The 23,691-nt window shown below is 43.7% G+C and overlaps 2 protein-coding genes across 4 annotated transcripts in view; one reads left to right on the top strand and one right to left on the bottom strand.

Annotated features, from left to right (window-relative positions):
* The window catches only part of LOC144732139 (uncharacterized), a 54,291-nt gene that overhangs the window by 24,895 nt on the left and 5,705 nt on the right, over window positions 1-23,691 (bottom strand). The window contains exon 1 of one of the 2 annotated variants that reach the window (XM_078613448.1): window positions 2,999-3,262. The exons of the other annotated variant lie outside the window; for it this stretch is intronic. The gene's annotated coding sequence lies outside the window, so the exon portion shown is untranslated. Of the gene's footprint in view, window positions 1-2,998; window positions 3,263-23,691 lie in introns of those variants that run through there. 2 annotated transcript variants of the gene reach the window in all.
* Window positions 3,143-21,613, top strand: LOC144732142 (uncharacterized). Of its 2 annotated transcripts, none has more exons than XM_078613460.1 (9): window positions 3,143-3,573; window positions 8,950-8,968; window positions 9,817-9,913; window positions 12,388-12,473; window positions 12,678-12,777; window positions 15,559-15,668; window positions 17,452-17,507; window positions 18,655-18,817; window positions 19,264-21,613. In XM_078613460.1, exons 1-9 carry the CDS (start codon window positions 3,569-3,571, stop codon window positions 19,483-19,485), a joined length of 858 nt encoding a protein of 285 aa, XP_078469586.1. In that variant the 5' UTR covers window positions 3,143-3,568; the 3' UTR covers window positions 19,486-21,613. The 2 variants fall into 2 exon arrangements, with proteins under 2 accessions (XP_078469586.1, XP_078469585.1); XM_078613459.1 differs by having other exon boundaries at window positions 3,144-3,573; window positions 8,947-8,968.

Below are 23,691 nucleotides of genomic sequence, written 5' to 3'. Positions count from 1 at the left end.
TAACTCTGGCACACGAGGTGCCCAAGTAATTCCGAGTATGGGGCCGTCCATAAATGACGTCACGCGATTTTGGACGATTTTTGACCCCCCACCCCCCCGTCGTCACACGGCGTCACAAAAAGTCTGACCCCCTTCAAATATGACGTCACAAAGTTCTGCCCCCCCCAAATAAAACATTCTTCAAGTCGCTTATAAACTATTGTCATTGCAGTGCGTATTTAATGTGGCGCTGCACTCTGATGTTGTAGGAGAAAACATTTATTTAAAAAAAATGTTTATGAAGTAGAACGTGTTGTCTATATTTATTTAAAGTGGCGCATTTTTATGTGACGTCACATTTCTCACCCCCCCCCCTCGTCACACATCGTCACAAATGTCTGACCCCCCCCCCTCCCCAGGTACGTGACGTCATTTATGGACGGCCCCTATCCTCTTTTTTAAAAAATAATGACTCGGACATGCATAGAATGAGTAGTGCAATGCATAGAATGAGTAGCGCGGTTTTCTACGTATGGTGCGAAACGAGTTCAACAAACACATGTAGAGGAGTAGAGGAGAGTGGTCGCGTCGTGTGCGCTGTCCAGTGCGATGACGTCACGGGACGTGGGGTCACGCGCGCTGGACAGTGCATATGACGTCATGTCTCCTAGGTTACTTAAGGGATACCCCGTGACGTAAGCGGGGTCACTGTGGGAACGGGTAGAGTAAGAAGGGTGAAGAGGGAACCAGGGGTAGAGAGAAGGATCGAATAGGGTGTCTGGGGAGAAGCCGGTGGTAGCCGTAGAGGTGCTTCTCTCTCTGCTCGGTGGAGTCGGCAGAGTTCACGATCCGACACGAGAGAGAGACCGGAGCTAGCCGGCAGGGACCCGGGCTCAGAGTAGGACCCCTAGCCCCTGGGAGTTGTGTACCCTGCTGTGTAATATTGATAAGCTTTAATAAACCCTAGCGAAAGCCCTTAACTTACCTCCGTCTCCGAGTATGTCCGTCGAAACTACTCAACACATACACACCAGGCCGTCTAAAACTCTGAAGATCCTGAAGGTAACAGTGCAAGTAGAAACTGTCACGTGACCCATCGTCAATTCCGTTCCTTGCATTGGCTGCCAGTCTCCCACCAAATCGTCCCTTCTTGTGACCCATCGTGACCTTTCTTATTCCGTTTTTAAGCTGCGTATGTTCTCTAATCCACGTGTTCCTCTTTCTGTCTTTGATGTATTGTTCCATGTTCTTTGTCGGTAACATTAAATGTCTATTTGTTGTTTACACACATTTACAATAATTGTCTCTTTCTGCCATTATACATACAGCAAAATGGCTCTTTTGTCACTAAAACAATTGTAATTCCAATTTAGAAACATAATTAGTTTCACAATCGAAAAGAAAACGGTGCGAACATTTAAAGCACCATTCATTTGACAAACGTGTTAAACCACCAGTCAATAAATGACATGGCACCAAGCGGACTAACTTTTGAAACTTAAGTCGATACACGCGGGAGAAAAAAAACATCCCGAGACCGAAGCGGTGACATTGAATCGTGCATCATCGTCTTGTGATCTAAACATCGCCCTTGGCACATAGCAATAGAGGAAGTGAAACCGACTGACAATCAGCCGGATGTGTTTTAAAACACCATCCCTGCACCGCGCAGCGTGATTACGTTATGTCTGACAGAGTGTGGGGAAGGCCATCGACCAACAGTGAACAGGCAAAGGGATGCACGTTATCCCCGTTATCATTATGCTCATTCGTAATAAACGCTTGGCGTGCAATCGGAAGCTGATCGTCCCGAGGTGATGGATCAAATAAGGACAGTACAACTTTATGGGAAGTGAAACGTGATGCTACTGCGGAGATCAGCCCACCGCCCCCCCTCTTTGGGAATGGGGAATTTTCACCATATCAACATCACGATGTTAATTATTTCAACGCGGGGCACTGACCTATTTAATAATATAACATGTACAACAAACTAACAACGAACTGTATTGTGGATGATATTGGTCGCGAAAGCCTACGTGTTGAACAAACTAAACCTAGATCCCGCTATATATTAAAAACAACTCCCCAAGTGATATAAACTACAAAACTAACAGTCTGATCTGATGATGAAATGTTCAACGCATTTGACCCACACACAAAGACAAAAATTCCCCATATAGTCTTTAACAAGACTTGGTGCAATTGCTGTCAGCGAGCACACGAGGGAGTAGGTGGCCAGCACCACGATCTCCCGAGTGGCGATGTTTACACACCGCACCAAGTACTCATTTGAGGCCGAGTCAACCTATGGGAGGGACCCACGAACGGTTCAGTTTCAGTTTCATTTTTTTTGGTATAGCCCTGTGAGCCATTCGGCTCATGAATCGGGTGCAACCGCAACAAACAAAAAACATGAACAAGAAAACATCTTAAAGTGACTATGCGCAAACAGAAAAATCCAGGAAAAAACTGCAAAATCTTCCAGAAAAAAGGCACCGTACATCAACGCTGTGCAAAAATCCCAGTGGGATGCAAGTCAAACAACAACAACAACCACAAGACAACTTAGATTAAAGCCATCATTCTAACTCCGTACTACAACAAACAAACATGGCCGAACCAAAAAACTTTTCGAAGTCACCAAAATAAAGTCATACGCAATGTAACAGTGATCATAGGAACTGTGACTTAAATGTCACAATAAACGACATAAACAACATATACCACCAAACCCTGCAGCCATAGCTGGCTGCAAGAGTTACTCCACCACAGCAGGAGCATCAGATAAACGCCACTGGTGTTGGTCGTGGCCCTGAGTGGGAATCGAACTCAGGTGACCTCCGAGTTCATAGCGCAGCACGCTGACAGCTCTCCTATCCACACACACGCACGCGCACTTAAAATTCACAACATCCATGGAATGCGAGTGCAGAGAAGCAATGCCAGCAATGGAAAACAACGTGAACACGACCGGTATTTCACGCAGTAGTCAACGTCGCCCGTAGCGCACGAATACCTCGTGTAGATGTGCGTGACAGATTTTCTCCCGTGAACTGAAAGGTTGCATCACCGTGGCTCGCTTGTGATGAGGGTTTCAATAAACCAGACAGCCACAAAAGCGGGGGGTGGGGCACGGGAAATTCCCAGCCTGAGAGCACGCGTTCATGTTTTTCCTTCGCTCTCAAATAAGCGTGCTTGTGTGGGTGGATGTTTGTGTGTGTGGGTGTGTGTGGAGGCGGTGTTAGTCGTCCTTGACACAGTCCAATGAGAATACATTTCTGGCAAGAAATACTGGGCGAATCGAGAAGGCAAACGTGGTTTTTCATTTTTAAAGAGATTTGTTTGAGCGCGTTGGATCTGTGCGCGTGTGTAACGTGTGTAGCAAGCCAGGAAGGAGGGAGAGCATTTGTTCATTCTGTTTCGTAACTCTTCAAGTGAGAGCGCAAATAGAGAGAGAGAGAGGCTTGTGACGCCTGCGGTTATCGTTAAGTTATCAATCACGGTTGAAAGAGCCTTTGCACGGATAGATTAGAACCATCGCACGGATAGATATCAGCCAAGCAGCTGGGAACACACACTCAAAGTCATGGGGTAAGTACAGCAATAAAAATGTGTTTAACAAACGACGAGCTAGCCTTGATTGCTTTGCTTACTCCGAGTGGGTCTGTGTGCCCTTGTCTTCTTCATCTTGTGCATTCACAACAAAGTAACTGCGTGGTGTGGAGGTGTGTCGTGTAATGGTTCATTTAACCTCCGATTGGCACGCTTGGCTACGTACGGTGCGAAAGAAGTTCAACACACAGTAGTGTGAATTACAGTGTGTATTACGTCATTATTAATCATTAGTGCCTTTATACACCGTGGCGTTTATTCTGTTGAATGATTTGAAGCGGATTTAGGTGAATGGGGCAATGCTGTATTCACTTGGTCTGCAGCTGAGGTTGCAATTGCTTCTTATCACCATGTAAGCCATTGTCTCAGCCCATTCCATAATGAGTGCATCAGCTCGTGAAAATGTGCACTTTATCCATCGCTGATGCACTATGACCAATATGATTGATTATTCGTATTGCTTAATTGTGAGTAACCGGCGCGGTGTGTAAACAATCACAATAGTGAGACGCAGGCGGTCGGGACTGAGCACGTGCTCGCTAACACCACTTTTGTCTTCGTGTTATACGCGCGCGTGAATGTGCATGTCACAAACAATCGCCGTGACCGATTGACATGCCCTGGGGAGGCCTTTATCCAGCAGTGGATAGACATTGGTTTGTGAGTTTCAGTGTTGTCGTTGCGTTGTGACGTGCGCTCTACGCGCGAGTACTGAGTGTATTTATGTGATGTGCCTAATAGAAATGCGCATTCAATGCACGTCCACGTTTGTCCACGCACTCTTATCCGTGTTGAAACAAGAGGAGACTTCTTTGCAATGGGCTGTCACCTGCAATGTTTACACAAAGGGATTCCGTGCAGCAGTAATTGGATAGCCTCATTCAGTGGATGGCCACCCATGTTAGGTGGACACAGACGCTTGCCGTGGCACTGAACTTGGCAATCGCCCCGTTAGATTCGATCTCTTGGCGCGGCACCTGAAACGATGTGGTCCCCCGCAGTTTGACTCCTACCACGGGCACACAGGTCGCGTGTTGGTGAGGTCAAATGGGGGTACGTCCCCCTCTTACAACACGTCTGGCCAACGTGGACGAGTAGGCCAACTACCCTCTCGTGGAGGCCCTTCCACCAGCAGTAACGTGAGCATGCAATTGCAGGGTTGCGCCTTTTTTCACAGCACAGTGGGGGTATATACATTAACCATTACGTTTTGTATAAATCTGACATTGTATGAAAACATGGCAACAACAACAATAGCATTGATGCATTACATCTCTAACCGCACATAGAAATACCCAAATGATCTCAAGATGCTGCACACAGCAAGGATATCGACACGGACAGCACGTTGAGACGAAAACGGAAGATTACATTAAATCAAAACAAAACCAAAGGGTCGGGCAGAAGCCGTGACAACACAAGTTGTGTAAACCTCCTCCTCCCTCCTCATCCATCCCTGACAGGTAGTGAAATCGCCGCATAGCATTGGGGTGAGGCAATGTGGGTGCACGTCACCTATGCCAATTACATCATCGAGACGATTGCTTTGTGGTGGGTGATGTAAGCCGAGGCGTGGTGAGGCTCCTTCTGCTGAGCTCTTACATACTGTATTATTATTGTCATGAGTTTGTTCTTCGGATGAAGTAAAATATGAAAAAGTGCTGCTGCTGCTTTCGCACCAAGTTGCGGTGAGATTGAATACGAGTGTTCAGTTTGTTTTAGTTTGCGCGGGTAATTAAAACAAAGATATTCCGGAATTTGTGAGAACAAATGAAAATTAATCTTTGGTTCTTTCGGTAAAATCACGTAGAAATAAAAAATAAATTCAATAATAGCATACGAAAGTTTCGATTGCAACACAAGCATCATCATCAGGTACAAATGAAAGAGAAAACCTAGTAAACTTAGAAATATAATGCAATACAATACAGCGAGTCGGCTAACTCAACAGTCAACACCCTACCTGGTTGATTACGTTCTTCCAAAGATTGCTAAATTTGAGAGAGAGACAAAACACAGACACGGAGACACACAGACAGACATATAAGCAGAGAGAGATAACAGAGACACACAGTGTGTTTCATTCGTACCTGATGATGATTGCTTGTGTTGCAATCGAAACGTCGTATTCTATTACTTAATTTAATTTTTCTTTCTACGTTACTTTACCAAAAGAACCAAAGATTAATTCCTGCAGTCACGAAAGCCTCAAATCAAAAATGAAAATGAACTTAAATCAATCATTGCTGGCCGCTTCTGCAGTTGATTAGTTACCCTTCACGGTATCCAGCGATGGCGTTGTCCCATTGACAGCCTGAAGCATAAATTATCTTTAGGGAGGGCCCCCTTTCAAATAACGAAATCCAAGTGAGATAACAAAAGCGATTATAACAATAGACAAGAAATATGAACGAAGTGAGATTAGAAAAATGAAGACAAATGTTGAGATGTATTGAGATTAGAGGAGAGATGAGATTAATCGGAATTAGTTTTGATTGGCATGTTATGTTGATTGCGATTTTCATTTGAGGTGACATTTGATGCAATAATATTTTGCCATGAACCTGGGGCACTTGGGGCTGCTTGTTACGTTTTGAGTATTTGGCTGCTATAAATGTCCACATGTTAAGCCACTTCGTTGAGCTATCATTTGTGCTCGCCAGGTCGCTTTTGAAAAAGTTGTTCATAGTTTGCTCATGCCTAGAGCTTGCCCTGTATTACGAGATCCTTGCGAGTGTATGGTGCGAAAGAAGTTCAACATACATACAAGACATAATGTTGGCCATAACTGCCAGACTTAAATACGTGGCATAGGTACGACCGTGGTAGACGATGCAAGTCGATCATTCATCAGTGATCATGAAACAACATGGCACGTTACTCTGCATTTGTGACTATGATAACGGCTTTGCTATGGTTATGTGAAGTTCAATTATTGCATGGGCCCTGCTACACGTGTATCTGTTGTGTAATGGGTGGCGTGTCATGCTAACAATCTCAGTAACCTGGTTAATTTTGTGATGCTGTGCCGAGTTGGCAGTGGTGCATAAGCACAATTAACAACAAAACTGAATACATTCGTTAAAAAAACAAGTACAAAAAAATAGAAGATCGACGACGTTCCGGGCAATGGCCCTTCCTATATATATTTAAGACCACACTTTTATTATCAGCATGGTTAGCTACGTACGGTGCACAGCAGGTTCAACATACATAGTGTATTGCAGTGCGGTGTATGATTCATTCGTGCCTGAATACACTGTGGTGCTTATTCCGTTGAATAATCTGAAGGGGAGTTTGGTTAATCGCTTAACGCTGTATGCAATTACAAAGCAGCTGGGCGTTGCAATTGCTTATACTGTAATCGTGTATGGCATTGTCTCAGCCCGTACCCCAACGAGTGCATTCAATCGTGAACATGTGAATTTGATGCATCGCTGATGCACTATGATCAATGTGTGTTGAGTTTTACAGAAAACCTAGGTTCGATTCCCAGCCGTGCTCATTAGTTTCAGATGAGAGGACCGTACACCTGAATCCCTTATGGGCCTCCCCCGAGTTCGATCCCACCTTAAGCGAGTACCTGGTGCTGTGTGTAAACTTCAGTACCTGGTGCTGTGTGTTAACCTTAGCAATAGAGAGAGACAAAGGCGGTCAAGCGCGGTGATGGACACACCACTCCTTCTCGTGTGATGTCTATGCTTTAATAGGCACTCGCAAACTGCCCTGTCCACTACTGTCAACAACGCTAAAAATTGGATAAATTTATTCCCCTTTGTATCCGCGTTGTAAACGTTTACTCGACGCATGCTTTTAACGCGTACTGCATCCTGTATTCACGTTACATGAATATGTTGGAGTAGACGAACAATGCAGAAGCAGGGTTATTGAGCTTTTAGGGACTTCCCTAAAAAGCCCCGCTCATTAATTGGCGTTTATTACAAACCAGTTCAGGCCTGCACCATACCGAGTCTTGACCTTGTTTTTCCACTCTTTTGTTAAGTAGATTTTTTTTCTGTTGAGATGCAGTCCTTATGACAAAAGCTCACGCGCCCATGTTCTCGAGCACTTTAATCAAATCACTGTTGCTATTGCAGTCAAGGGCGTTCCTCCTCGGGCTGAACGATTAATCGATGTTAAATCATAATCGCAATTTGAAACAATGCGATTAGCAAATCGCAAAGGCTGCGATTTTTATCGATTTGAAAAGTCCGATTACTTTCTTATTGGAATTGTGGAATTGTTTGTATTACTATAACTTTATTTATTTATCTTAACAATTCTATGTTTGATTGTTCTATTTAAATTAAAACATTTTAATAAATACATGTTGGAAGCAATGAATATCTTTTAAGTTTTCATCCTTGCATTAGAATATATAGGGCAGTTCATATTTTGATGGTATCATGTTTTAAATCTATTACGCAGTGAATATTGAACTGAAGCTTGACTTAAAAAATTTAATCGGAAATCAAATCGCAATATCTGTCAGAAAAGTCGCAATTAGATATTTCCCCCAAATCGTTCAGCCCTAGTTCCTACCGTTTGACAAGTTTCCAGCTCAAGTTACAGGGTTTATGGTGAAAATGTTCCACGTTCAACAGTGAATTGTGCATTGTGTAATACCAGAAAATGTATGTTAATAGAGTACATCTAGAAAAAGAAAACATACACAATACGAGATATAGCCTTTATCAAAAAGCCTCATTCAGTAGAACACTGGGGTTGCTATTATGATCACTATGTTATGATTATGATTTAAATCTACATCTGACCTTAATCTGTCCACTATCTTAATAAAAATCATCATCATTGTAAATCCCTTAGGATGGCACGATAATGATCACCACGTGTTGACGCTGCATTGCTTGATGGGAATCCATTCGTGACTGGCTTTCGGATCGCCACAGGAATGTGGAATTGCGTCTCAAGTCATAGGGCCTCCAGTGAATGCACGCATCACCCATTGTTTAAAATACGACAGAAACTTTGACTTACTGCACGGTGTATAGAGCCGTGACAAAGGATCATTGTTATTGTAGCACTTATGAGTTATCCGATTGTCGAGTAATCGAACCGATAATCGGTAGAGCAAATCGATTACTTCTAAAATCGGATAAACCGGCTCAATTAAAAGTAAATTCCATGGATCACTTATCCGAAATTGATTGTCTAAAAAAATGTAACTGATACCGCTGTCGAAATGTAGCAGAATATCATGCAATCATTCATTCTGGTCAATCACTGGGCCACTTTCCAATGTCGTGGGCTGTTGGCAAAGTTCATCGCGACTTTTGTCCGATTGTTGATTCTCGTCTCTCCATTTCCCGTTCCTCCCCTCCCCTTCCCCAGTAGCACCAGGGAAGTTTGTGCGGTGAGTGAAGCAATATCATCCACCATGCGCCAGTCATATTTGTCCCTCTGTTGGGCCTCCCCTAGGTCAATGCAGCCTTAAACGAGTACACAGTGCATTCTGTAAACAACTGCATCGCAGAGGCAGGCAAAGGTGGCCAGGCATGATGCTGGGCACACCACCCACCCCGTGTGCTGTCGCGGCATTAATAGACTCCAATGGCTGCTGTCTAGTACCCAGCTTTTGTCACAGTCCGTAGGTACTGACGAAGGGCATATGACACCCGAAAACATTGCAATTCATCTGAATTGTATATATTCACTGTCCCATGTGTCTGTTGGACCACTCACATTGCTGCCCTTTTCATCATTTCCTTGTCAATTCGACCACTTACTTCATACCCAGTAACTCTCAACTCTGAAACTGTACCCTTCTCGAGCTTTCTTCCCGGCTGATCACAAATTGTAGTGCTATAAGTCTTTTTACTTTCATTTGATCACCACTTTTAGATCTGCATTGTCGAAGGGACATAAAATCACTTTCGTATTTCTTGCAATTTAAATAAAAGACATGATACGAGCAAGAGATATGTGGTAGTTCACTACACTCTGAACCGGAGTTCAATCCCACTTTCCCAACCTGCACTGACCAGCGTGGTGAAGTCTACTGGACATCTGAAATACGTTCTGTTCACAAAGTGCCATGGGGTAGGGCTTCATCCAGCAGTGGATTGAAATAAGGGCTGCAAACAAGCATTGTTTTACTTACAGTAATCATTAAGAAGAAACAAATCAGAATCGCTTATCAACTGAAGTTTGTGGATATGTATTTGACTGTATATATGCTTTTGTTTGTGTTTTTACTTTCAGGTGAACCCAGAATCTGACCCAAACAACTTATACTATGGAAAGCAGTACATAATTTATAATCCAAGCCAGGATCCTGTACAGAACGGATCATGTCTGAGTAAGTTTGCCTCGTTTTGTGGTCCATTGCTCCACAATCTCGGTGTCCTGGGTTCAATTCCTGGCCCAGGCCAAACCCTGTCTGCGTGGCGCCAGGCGTATCGCTCACCGTATATTGCAACCGCACCATCATCTTTGTGTTCCCTCTGCATGGCTAACAACACTTTGATCAGCTGTTAGCCTATAGGCCTGTAGGCGACGGGGAATCTACAAAAAAGCCCGCTACTTGACTTCGTGCGGGCAGCGACCACGTGAGACCTGCTACTTAAAAAAAACAGCCCGCAAACGATATTCATCCATCGTTGTGGGCGTCTTGGCCACACTTATTTGGTACGAGAAGGGAATATTTTTTATTTTATTTTAGCATGTGCAGTCACTTACGTCAAGGCCCTCCTGGGGTGTCAGAAATGACTGAGCGTGTGTGTTGATGTGTGGCGGGCCAAAGGCATTTGAAAGTCCTGTTGTTTGGCTCTCGGTAAGGAAAATTTCCCCACCCATACTGCAAGGGTATTTTTGTCTCTGCCTGCCAGGAAAACGTCATTATTGGAGTCGATCTTAAAGCCGTGTTTGGGTTGCTGATGGCAGGATAGTCCGCTGCGTTGAGCTATAGGCACTGCTGTGAATGTAGCTGTTACCGCAAGGTAAAACGTACATTATGTTTATTTCCCCCAACAAACACATGCTCATATTGATAATTAATCCGATACAAAAAACATTCACGAGATAGTGCTTCGATGGGAACACACCCACCAACCACACAAAAGAGGTGTTACACGCATTTTGAGCAGCAGAGGATAGTGCAGAAAGATCAGTTGTCGTGCTGTAATTCCTTCACCAACCCGCACTGACCAGCGTGGTGAAATTACTCCCATCTCCTCGTCCTGTGGTGTATCGACAAAAGGGGCTGTACATTTGCTAAGTTGTACAGCGTGTGATTCACCATTCCGCTTGGCAATGCATGCAGATTTTTTGTTTGTTTTAAATGTAAAAAATTGCACAATACTGTCATGTAATGGAGTTATAGTATTTAAAGACCCAATTGACACAGGTGTTATTTTCCCACAGCTGGTGGGAGCGTGCGTTATGTAATGAATGTCAAACTCACGGAAATGGCAACAGATTTTACTGCGATGATGTCGCACCTATAAAACTGTGTTGCAACATGCATCACCAATTTTAATTAAATGTACGTACAGTTGTGTTTCGTATAGGTGAGGACAGGGGCTCAAGTCACACCTGGAAAACTGCGTGTGTCCTGCTAGTGAATAGTTTGCGGATAAGAGGCGTACTCATAATATAGGTTTTTGGGTCAGATCGCGTTATTTATAAATAAGAGGCGTACTCATAATATAGGTTTTTGGGTCAGATCGCGTTATTTATAAATGTGTCGTAACCCTCCACCACCCGACACGGCCAAACAGTAAAACATGTGTCACGTTTTTCAAAGGAGAAAATAATTCACTTCTTTAGCCCACCGGTTAGTGTTGAAGGGAGAATCAACAGCATTTTAAAATTTGAGTAGTATGACGTTTCTAAAGAAGTGAATTATTTTGTCCTTTGAAAAACGTGACACATTTTTTACTGTTTGGCACATTTATAAATAACGCGATCTGACCCGAAAACATATATTAAGAATAATATTGGTCGCGAAAGCCTACGTGTTAAAGCGGCGTACTGCTGTACTGTAATTATCCCAAATCGACGTGGCTACTGGCTACGGGCTCAGTCTGGAGCCTACTGCCCGTGCCCCGCTGCGTATTTAAAGGCTGTGTGGTCAGCGCAATCGGCATTTATATATGTCACCTGGATTTTTTGTCGAAATATTTTCGGGCATCCCTCCATGTCTTAACACGATGGGGGGGGGGGGGGGGTGTATGAAATGCTCACCTGAAGAGTGAATGGGTCCATACTCTTAGGTTTTTTCGGTAAAGTCACGTATGTAAAAAAATATTAAATTAAATAATAATAATAAATGAAATTAAATCACGACGTTTCGGAGGCAACACAAGTCTCCGTCTTCAGGTGGGACCGTCACAGCTAAATTTACTGTATCAAGTATCAAGTTGATACAGTAAATTTAGTTGATACAGTAAATTTAGCTGTGACGATCCCACCTGAAGACGGAGACTTGTGTTGCCTCCGAAACGTCGTGATTTAATTGATTTATTTTCATTTATTATTATTTTATTTTATGATTTTTTACCTACGTGACTTTACCGAAAAAAACTAAGAGTATGAATCCTTGCAGCCACGAAAGCTTCAAATCTAGAGTGAATGGGTCATTTACCAAAACGTCGCCAATTATTATATCCACATTCTCCGCTTTTTGAGGGGCAGCGTCGTTGATGAAAAGTGGCGTGTCTCCGTTATTTGTGCATGTACACTGCTGCCAGGCGCAGCACCGCCAATGTTTTTGTTTAAAATTGAAAATTAAACGAGACTTCGCTGGTGGCATTTTCTTTTGTTCTCTTGCAGTTTTCCGAAGAAACACCGAGTATGATTTGCACAGCAAAGAAAATGTTCGCTTTTGGCTGAATCTTAATGGAAACGCTGAAAATAAGGTAATACGATTGTTTATTTACACCACCGCCGCCACCCTATAATACAACTCCACTCCTCCTTTGTCCTGTTAAGCTGTAATATAAATAATGTATGCGATTGCCCGGTGTTTATAATGAACCATGTTTACCGCACATCGGCTCTTAAATAATAATAATAACTGTGGCGTGTGTGTCGACTTTGTGTTTTCTTCTGCTGCGGCACAGAAATTTCCAGACCTGGTGGCAGGCCTCCGCAAAAGCTTCCCGGACGTCAAGTTCACCCGCCGGCTCGTCAAGCTTATGGCTGTGCTGCTACGCACATATGGTGAGATACCACCTGTATTCTCCGGAGTTACCACCCACGACTATTGCAAATGTCTCCTCTACGGTCTGGTTAAGATAGCATTAACCATCACGTGAACGCCGGTCATCCTTGCAGCGGCTTTTGGCTGACCATCGAACAAAGACGGCCACGGCATTGCGCGCTTTCAGACTCGCTTCTGCAACTATCCCTCAGAGGGAAGTGTATCTTTCTCTCCTGCTGCCCCCTTAGTCTACAACTTTCTTCCCCCAGACATCCACGCTATTGACCTCCTGCTCCATTCAGTCCAGGCTCAAGACTCGCCTTTATTCCTCGGCCTATGACTGACTCCTTCTCTCGATTAAATGAATATGCCTAATGTTTCAGTACAGCATCTTGAGATTTAGTTGCATTTAGATGATTTATAAATTCAAGTTATATTGTATTGTAAGTTACACATATGTATAAACAATAATAAGTGGAAAAATGGAACACGTACATCAATAACACTGTGAACCCGGCGACCGGAGCTCGATTCCCACTCATGGCCAACACCAGTGACGATTATCTAAACTAGTCCGGTGCCTCCCCTAGGTCGACTCAGCCTCAAATATGAGTATCTGGTGTGGTGTGTGAACATCGTCACTGGGGAGACAAAGGCGGGTGGGCGTGGTATTGGCCACCGACCCCCTCGTGTGCTGTGCGGGCCTTCATAGTTGCTCGCTAACAGCACTTGCCCTAACAGTCTGCTAAGGCTATACAGGGGATCTTTGTCTTTGTCTTGCCCCGCCAGAGATATTTCAAGTCCAGTTTGGCCGTTGTTCATGAAAAAGTTTCCCCACTCCTGGGTTCTTGTCATTTCTGAATTGTGACCGAAATTGAGTCAACATTTCCTCTGTTGCTTCACAAATCACTTGGCCACACCCAATTTTTTGGAAGTTTGCAGCGCTTCTTGTTTGTGAAAGTGTTGCGAAAACGCAGTTTGTTGTTGCCGTTACATTGAGTGTGTTGGGAAGGCGACGGACGATACAGTAGGTTCGGGAAATAAAAAAAAAAGTTAATCTAAAGAAGAAGTGAAAATGTTAAAGAGAAATAGATTACCGTTTGGTGGATGTTGCCGTGGAGAAATGGTTAGCACACTGCACTTTCAATACAGAGGTCGCCAGTGCAATCGTGCCTGGCGTGCCATTTTTAAACAATGGAGCAGGTATTCATCTTCTTGGTTCTTTCGGTAAAGTAATGTAGAAGGGAAATAATAAAATAATAAAAATAAAACATAATAAAATAATTTCAACGACGTTTCGGCCACAACGCAAGCAGCCGTCCTCAGGTGTACAACAGGTCTGTCGGAAAGACAGCGTCTGAATGAACACCACCAGGCTTGGCAACGTATATTTAAGCTGGGTTGGAGGGGGAAGAGCACCTTGACAAAGGAATTTGCATATCAAGAGGGATTTAGCATATTTTTGGGAAATGCTTTAAATCGAAATTTAATGGAGCAGTAATTCTAGATTTGAAGCTTTCGTGACTGCAAGGATTCATATTCTTAGGTTTTTTCAGTAAAGTCACGTAGGTAAAAACATTAAAATTAATGAAAGTAAAATAAAATAAAAATCACGACGTTTCGGAGGCAACACAAGTCTCCGTCATCAGGTGGAACCGTCACAGCCAGATTTGCTGCATCAAGTGAATATTAATATTAATTAATTAATATTAATGGAGCAGGTTTCTTAAACCCCCTTTCCACCTCCGTCCACGGAGCCGTAAAATTGGTTACGCCACGGTTAGTTGATGAGCATGTTGCAAGTAGTGGGGTTAAGTGTGAGTAGTGGCCAGAGTGGAGGAGTAGGCCAAAATATCCTCGAAAGGGTCTTTCAAGAGCTCCCTATAGCGGAGTCCATTCTGCCAGAAATTACATGAGCAGGTAATTACAGAGCTGCACTTTTACCTTTTTACAGTACAGGATATTGAATTATTGTACTTTACTTATGTCGACTATTGCCTTGGCATAGTTTAGCTACAAGGAAACTTTGGGGAAATGAGATGCAGATTTATGACATTTTGTAGTGTCTCATCGGCAATTATGAGGGGGTGAGGGGGGATGTTAGAATGCAATAATTCTCGGTACTTTTCAAATTGGAAACTTCGGCTTGGACACGTGTCGACTTTCCCACTTTGAGAGTGATATCATGGGACTTTGAGGGGTTTTTTTAAAAATCTGCCCGTCATTTATAGTGCGTGCAGAGCATGAGTCAGAGCATACAGACGCTGTCATACCTCATGAGACACATCACTGAATGCCAAAGTCTAATTTCCATTACATTGTAGATGCAAATGTGGCATGTGTCATGCACAGGAACTTCGCTAGCTTTTATGATTTTTGGCAACTAGCCGTACACAATTTAGGCCTGCAGTGCACTGTGCATGCACAGCGCTTTTCCTCAACCCACTGCTGGATAAGGACCTCCCCTGGTCACGAGGGTTTATTTGACCACATTTCACCGCACGCGTCAGTGCCGGTGGGTGAATGAGAAGAGCATAGACGCGGCAGCACAGAAGCAGAGCACAACAATTGCTTTTGAAGCACTTTGTCTCCGTGCTGGCAGCATAACCCCGCAGCAGCCTGCAATGCACCTCCTCGCTTACACGGCGTGGTCACTCGTCAAAGCCCTCCCTGGGCCCAAACCTGCTCGGTTTTCTGAGATCTCATGAGATTGGGCGAATTCCGTGTAGGCTCAATTGTATCGATCGGAGTAAAATAACTTTGTACTACAATCGAGATTTGTTTTGTTTTGTTTGTTTCAGAAGAGGACGGTTATCTCTCGATCTCCAGCTTCTGCAGGCTCGTCGGGTGGTTCGGTCCTTTGAACCGGTGTTCGGTTAACGGAAGGCAGACCTGCATTCTCCTAAAGAACGTGAGAGTAGTTTTTTGTTATTGCCCCTCACCCCACCCCCCAACATTATAATTCTTCGATGAGCCCGAATTGCAGGAGTGAAGCTGTGAGTCAGAACCGTTCCAAGTGATGTCATACTTAAATGAAGTGCAGTTTCATGATGTAATCGTGTAACGTGGCCTCTATTCCATTGACGATTATCTCAGGGTCACCAGGGTGGCGAGATGTTAAATTCATTGCCTGGTATAGAGGATTTGTATGGGTTCGATTGCAACCCTGACGCCTGTATACTTGGAGTTTGCATGTTTCCCCTGTGGTCGTGTGGATTTTTCTCCGGGTCCTCCGGTTTTCCCCTCCACATTTATTAACGTGCGTTTAGAGAATTTGGCTGCTATAAATGTCCACATAATAAGCCACTTCACTGGACTATTATTTGTGGCCAGATCGCTTCTGAAAAAGAGCTTTATAGCTCAGTGGGGATTACCTGGTAAATAAAACATAGTTAGGTTTTAGGTTAGAAACACTTTGCAGTGTGTCTTACACTGACTTGTGAACCAAGGATCAACAAAAATAAAGGTAATTATACAGGGTGTTTAAAAAAGATGGACCTAATTTCAAAGCAGTATTTTTCACGATGGCAGCATGTTACAACCATTTTATAAATGCTCTATGTGCCCTCCACCTGCTGGAGGGACAACATCTAGACGATAGTAGAATTCATCCCAAACACCTCTCAAAGTGTCTTCTTCCACTGAAGTCACCGCTGCTGTGATTCTGTTTTTGAGGTCATCCAGATTAGTCGCTAATGGTGGCACAAAAACACGGTGTTTTGTGCCACCATGCTCTTTGACATTGGCGGATCAATGCCAAAACGCCGTTGAAACGCACGCTGCACCGCAATTGCGGATTCAGTCTTGCTGAACTGCAGAACGCAAAACGCCTTGTGTTGCGGGGTCGCCATTTTGCGAATGACTGAGGCTAGGGGCTATTTGTGCGCTGGGAGAACAATTCTAGCGGTAATCATTTGAAACTCTATGCCCCGCCCTCTCTATGCCCCGCCCTCTCTATGCCCCGCCCTCTCTATGCCCCGCCCTCTCTATGCCCCACCCTCTCTATGCCCCACCCTTTCTATGCCCCGCCCTCTCTATGCCCCGCCCTCTCTATGCCCCGCCCTCTATGCCCCGCCCTCTCTATGCCCCACCCTTTCTATGCCCCGCCCTTTCAAGTGGTATGAGTTTCATTCAAGGGCGGTTCGTGGTTGCAGAGATATAGCGATTTCAAATCGGGTCCATTTTTTTAAACACCCTGTAGTTATTTTTTTAATACGTAAAATCATAATTCTTCCACAGACACACCACTAAAAATGTTTATTATGATGCAGGATAAGCGGATTGAGAAACGTACAAACGAATGATGCAACAGTAATATGACTTGCTTACCCAGGAAGTCACACTGAAGCTCGAGAATACATTTCAGGAGGGTTCTTGCCAATGAATTATTTGTGTGTTTTTGAAGAAAACAATAAAGTCTGGAAAAACTCCGAAAAAAAAACCGTTCAAAGTGCACACAAATAGCCTATAAACCCGCTTGCTATATTACCTCTTACAGACACCATCACATTGCCCCTGTAAGTACCGTAAATAATCCACACACACACTGAAGTTGCTATCTATGTGTGATCTCCAGAGTTTCAGACCTTTATCGCAACCACGATCGGCTACGATAAGTTGTCTTTCTGCTTGCTCCTCAGGACCCTTGAAGAATGTGTCAATGTGCTCCGTGTGTGTCTCTCTCTCTGCCGCAGCTGGAGGCACTGTTTGAGAAGTCGATGCTCTCCAGCTGTCTGGGAGTGCCAGAGAGGTGAGCCCACATGCCCAGCACTCGCCGCGTCTCTGTAACAGGATCCGTACGTGCGCCAACCATGATGGAGAACTGTCCAGGGTGGAAACGTTGTGACTGTATAGTCAGCCTGGATAGTACTTGGATAGGTGGCCACCATGCAAAAGAAAGCGGTGTTATAGGCTGTGGCAGAGCCATGTTGAGGGCAGCAGTGTAGCAAAAGTGATTGATGTACTGGACTATGCTTCCACGTCTTTTTCTCGATGCCATCTTCCACCGGCACTGGCCAGTGCAGTGAGATTTAGTCAAATAAGCTGCACGATCCACACAGCTTGCGGAGGCCCTCATCCAACAGTAGCTTGAAAGAAGAAGGGCTGTACCGGAACATGTGCAACCATAGACCTCTCACCATTGTATGTATGTTGAACTTCTTTCGCACCGTACGTAGCCAACTGCGGTAATCGGTGGTGGGGGGGAAGGGCAATAAACTAAGCTCAAAACCATTCATGTGATTACCACCACCGTAAAAAATTGAAGATATCATGCACCCTATTCACAGTGTTATAAGACACACTATTTTCCCCTTTCCCCTCAAACCGAATTTGGTGGTGCGCCTCATAATTCGGTGAGCTGTATGTTGTACATGACACCAGATGTTCAGAACTTTATTAACACCTAGAGACATGTCTTACTTTCCAGAGCATTTTATAATCTGGAGAATAACCGAATATCATAGGTTGATGTTTTTGACAATGGCCCTTTTTCTGGGTGGTGACGTAGCCTAGCGGCAGAGCATTCACCCCTCGTCACAGAGTTTCACGGTTAAAAAATCCCGCGGCCGCCCTGATTATTACTGTGGGCGTCATAACCGTAGTAACAATGCTACGCGCCGCATGCTTCACCGTGGACTTTTAATGATCAGCTGATGTCATCCGGATCCCCTGTGTGTTGGCGTTAGGGTCCCAAATTTTCCACATTTGAGAATTGCCCGCAAATATACTCAGTTGGGATTATACATGACAATTATCGCCCCCTAGTGGCAGACTAATGCCCCAGGTCCCTTGTGTTCTCGCCTGATTGAACAAAATAAACTTGAAAACTGATGCAGACCTCGGCACGAGAACTTCGTAATAACGTAAGTTGGACCCTTCCTTCGCCTCTTTTACAGCTGGTTTGCAGGGCACATGACTCAAACGGAGGCATGGACGCTGCTCAAAGGGGCTGTTCCCGGGACTTTCCTCATCCGATTCTCCGAGTCGCAGGCCGAGAATGGGAGCTTCGCACTCTCCATCGCCACTGCCAATGGGGAACCGGAGAACGTCAACATACATGTGAGTCACAGTAGTAGGCCCCAGATGTCGCCCCTCGGTCATTAACTCAGCGAGTCATTTAGTTATACCCATTTGCTGGATCAGATACCCATGAATTTTAAAAGCATATATCTTAGAAATCCATGTTGTGTCTCTGAATTTTCCTATTGCCTATCCAGACCAATACAGTCCAGCAGCATTTGTTTAATAAAAATTATTGATCAGATTTGACCATCTGGTTCACATCACCAGAGTCAGGCTTGGCAAACAAATGCTGCTGGGTTACCAGACGTTGTTGGCTACAGCACTCCATCTAAGTAAGCTCTGCTAAGCTTAACTTTCGGCTCTATTTTAATCTACTACTGGACAAAGCCTCCTCCCACATTGTAACTGCACACAACCATAACGCCCGATTTGCGAGTGATTACCGAAAGCACCTGTCCACATGTGGTCATTTGACTCGGCAGGGCGACCCATGCACGGCGAGCCTCGGGAACCCGATGTTGAACCTGGCCCTGCGCTACGGCGGGGATGACGATAACTGCCGCTACCCGGACCTCCCCACGCTGGTGGCCACGCGGCTGAAAAAGCACCCATTCCACTTGGACCATGTGGAGCGCTGCATCTTGCCCTGCCCTCGTCTGCCGCTTGCCTACATCTTCAACATGCCAGCGGGCAACAATACATAGAGACGGTTCAGCGCGGACTTCTGTCTGAAACCTGATATTCTTTTTTGCTGTGGCCATGGCGGTGCATGCTATCGGCCAAAATATAGATTGCCCCGCGTAAAACGGGATAAGTCGTTGAGTGACTACATATGTGGCAGAATGCGTTTGCGTAAGGCTAGCGAATTTTTGCGAGGCTCAACTGGGACGTGCTGAACTGACAGCCCTTCCGTGCTTTGGTCAGTCCCACCCATTTTTACATAGCCATGCCCACGCGATGCAGTGCCCGTCTTTGTTAGATGGTTAGCTTGCGCAGGTGAGCTGCATGGAGCAGCGAGCGGTCTGTTTTCACAAGGGGCAGGAGAGTGGGTGAGACCACACACAGGTTGTGTGGTTTACTGGAGGTTTCAGCTGATTTTGATATGTAGATGCAGTATATATTATTTATTATTATTGTATTCTTATTTTTTTTACCTTAGTCTTGATGATGTCATTAACTTTAAGATATAATATACTCACAGGAAGGAAATATTTAACATTTTGGAATGTATTCTTGGTTCTTTCGGTAATCACGTAGAAGGGAAATAAAATAATAAACATAAAACAATAAAATTCTCACGACGTTTCGATTGCAACACAAGCAATTATCACCTGTTTATCACCTGATGATGATTGCTTGTGTTGCAATCGAAACGTCGTGAGAATGTAATTTGTATTATTTTATTATTTCCCTTCTACGTGACTTTACCGAAAGAACCAAGAATATGAATCCCTGCAGTCACGAAAGCTTTAAATCAAAATTTTGGAATGTGTTTCCATTGCATAAAAATCCGTCAACTTAAACGTACAATAAATGTAATGTGCTATGAAATGTGTTTTTGTGATATTGTATTCATGGTATTATATATAATTTGCAATTATATTCCATTCAAAGAATAATGTCGCGTGGTAAAATATGGGTTTTCACCTCTTCTAAGACGTCTAGCCAGTGTGTGAAGAGGATGCGAAAAAACCCTCTGAGAGCTTCCTGTCATGGGAGCTCCTTCTACCAGCAGTGGTGTTTGTAAACGATTGCAGGGCTGCACCTTTACCTTTAAAAATACCTTGAGATTGTGTTTACAGAAGATAGTACAGTATACAGTTCATAATAAAGTAATTTTTTTTATTTGGCGGGTCAACGACACATTTGTGAGGTGCCACAGTGGCGAGATGTTAACTACCTCGCCTGGTATACAGGAGGTTGTGGGTTTGATCCCGACCCTGACGCTTGCATGTTTGGAGTTTTGCATGCTCTCCCCGTGGTCGTGTACATTTCTATCCGGGCCCTACGGTTTTCCCCTCCACATTTAGAATCAACGGGCGTTTAGAGTATTTTGTCCGCTATAAATTTCTACATTGATAAGCCACTTCGTTGGGCTATCATTCGTGATGGTCAGGTCGCTCGTGAAAAATAGATAAACAGCTCAGTGGGCTTACCTGGTATTTTTTATATTTATGCGATCTAACCCCCCCTAAAAACAACCTTTATTGTGGATATTGATCGCGAAAGCCCACGTGTTAAACTGACAGTATTTGAGTGTGGCGATGGTGTAAAGACTGAGGTTTGACGGCCGCTTGGGGGCTCCGTGGCATATTGCTTTAATTTCTTTTTTTAACACAACATTGGTAGTGAATCGATGTATTTAAAATCGAATTGTGTCCCTTATTTCATTGACAACGTTATCGTGAAGCCGTTGGTAAACAGGAGCGGCGTAAAGAAGAGGACTTTGCGTATTGGGAATAAAGTTGACAACGTAGCTCCCAACTATGCAACAAGTTGAATGTGTACACAGCGAATTCCAAGCTCGTCGTAATGTGTTTACGTGACCCGTACAGCCACTAGAGGCACTACCATTAACCTTTATTATTTTTTAACTAATAGAATCTCGAATATCATTGCAACAATTCATTGTATCGCAGTTGGAGCGAATAACAGCTATCATCTTTACCACAGACCAGTGGCGGCTCCTGCAAAATCTCTCAGGGGGGGCAAATGTTTGGATGATTGATAAGGATAAGGTCCACCCATGCAATGGATAAATTAACAGCTTAAGCATGTAAAGGCAACTTCACTACTTTAATATTAATGAAAAATAAAGTGACTCTTACAATACATCTCCTTGTTTGTTTCTATACTCACTATTATTACACTGCTTACATCACATTACTCGCTTAATACACTGCTTACTTATACTGAAATTTTGCTCTTCTCTCTTTCAAAGTAGCAAAGTGATCAATTACTCTCTCATTGAAAGCAGGCATGTTCCTGACTAGTTCCCTCTATATGGAAAGCATAGACCGTGCATTCAGACGTTCCTGTCCCATTACATTTCTCAGGAATGTCTTGATTCTCTTTAAGGTTGAGAAACACCTCTCAGCTTCAGCAGTTGTCATGGGAGTGGTTATGAGGATGTTCAACAGAGCAACAGTCTCTGAAAAAGTATCCTGGAGGTTGTACTTCAGCAAAACCTGGTACAGCGCCAGTGAACCACAGCAGCCCTTGAATTCTGGACTCTCATAAATGAGAGACAGTTCAGTCTTCAGCTTCGTCTTATTTAACATAGGGTATGCCCTGACAGTGATGTTCAGAGCCTCAACAGGGAATGTATGGCCATGCTGTTGAAACATCTCTCCTTGTAGCAGCGTGGCACTTACAAGGTGGTCGGTAAAGGAGAACCTTTCTTTGGTGTGGACCAAGATTGTGTCGCAGACCTGACAAAATAAATACATTTATTTTAGTTATAAAATAAATTATTATAATATAAATATGGAGATACAAGGTTTCCATCCCGACAGCAACAATGTATCAGGCAGAATCCATATTTTATATCTCCATATTTTTTCTAAAATTAATGCTATTGGTCACCCTTTACATCTGTCAATGTGTTTTACAAATATTTAACCAATGAAAAGCATTAAAAGAGCTTGGAAATTATTTTGGGGAAAAAACAGGTTTTCTTTCGTTTCCTGAAAAGTAACAGTTTTGGACATACATGGCTTCCGTCTGACAGCGATGTTTGTTCCCACCAATCGCTGCACAAGTTAAGGATACGTATGATGACTTAAGCACATTAGTGCGAGCCCTCCCGGAACCCATAGAGAATGCATTGCAGTGCCTGCAGTTCGAAAAAAAACATCTTTGAATGTAAGTCTATGGGAACACTCTGGGCGATTCTCAGCCGGAGGGAAATCGCCCAAAAAGAGGCGGTACTCCACAGAACGTGACATGACGCTGATTGGACTATATCCAGAGGCACAGTGACAGCTAGCGTGACTCTGTGGTTGAATGAGATTGTGAATGTGATTGAAAAAGTCCCTTTCACACTTTGGTGGTGCGTCGCCCAATCGCCCTAATGAAGAAACCGCCCCTGCCACAGACAAAATGTTTAGGTATTGTGCAGTAAAACGGTTATAAAGTTCAAACGGGAAACCACCAGATCTCTGTACAAATGAATTATTTCCGTCCACACGTGGATAATAATTCTGAGTACATATTCATGGCATCCTTAAACTACCGGCGTGCTGAAGTAGCAACATTGCACCTACTGCAGGCTGTATGTATTAACATGTATCAACATGTATGTATTATGCATGTTTAACATCTATGTACTAACACGTATGTTTAACATTTAGTCTGCAGCAGGTGCAATGTTGCTACTTCGGCACAGCGGTGTGTTGGAGAGTAAACCCACAACATTTTACAATTCGAGTCCGACGTTTCGATAGTGATTACAACCGCCGTCGACCGGCTTACAGTAAGGAATTGGCAAGTTTGGTTCACGTGACAAACCTTACTAAGTATGTGGTCGGGTGGTGTCGGGTTTAACGACACATTTATATTTATCAAGGCCGTAGCCATGGAGTCAACATTGGGGGGGGGGACCAAATCTTCCAGGGGGTCTGGGGGTCCCCCCCCAGAAAAAAAAATCGAAATCTAATTTCCTGCCTAAAATATAAAAAAAGTAATTAATACATAGAATGTGTATTTACTTATTTTGTACAATAATGTCTAATAGTGTATTGTATTACATTTCTGTTTTTCTTTTTTTACCTTTTCTTTTTTCATTGTATGTAATGGCAGAGATTAGGGACATATAAAGTACCGTACAACCATAACCACAATCACATAAAACAGAAATCTTTTTTATAGCAATATATTTGGGGTGGGACATTTTGAGCATATTTGAATAT

This window comes from Lampetra planeri, chromosome 41 (assembly GCF_965212315.1).
Source record: "Lampetra planeri chromosome 41, kcLamPlan1.2.h2, whole genome shotgun sequence".
NCBI lineage: Eukaryota > Metazoa > Chordata > Hyperoartia > Petromyzontiformes > Petromyzontidae > Lampetra > Lampetra planeri.
Note: the sequence above shows the minus strand (reverse complement) of the source record. Positions and strands in the feature narration are given on the sequence as shown.

What these genes read in the sequence shown, in the direction of transcription:
- LOC144732142 (XM_078613459.1), top strand. An exon ending in GCACCAGGGAAGTTTGTGCG is followed by an intron (nt 8,969 to 9,816) that starts GTGAGTGAAGCA and finishes TTTTACTTTCAG; the next exon opens with GTGAACCCAGAATCTGACCC. An exon ending in CGGAGAACGTCAACATACAT is followed by an intron (nt 18,818 to 19,263) that starts GTGAGTCACAGT and finishes TTGACTCGGCAG; the next exon opens with GGCGACCCATGCACGGCGAG.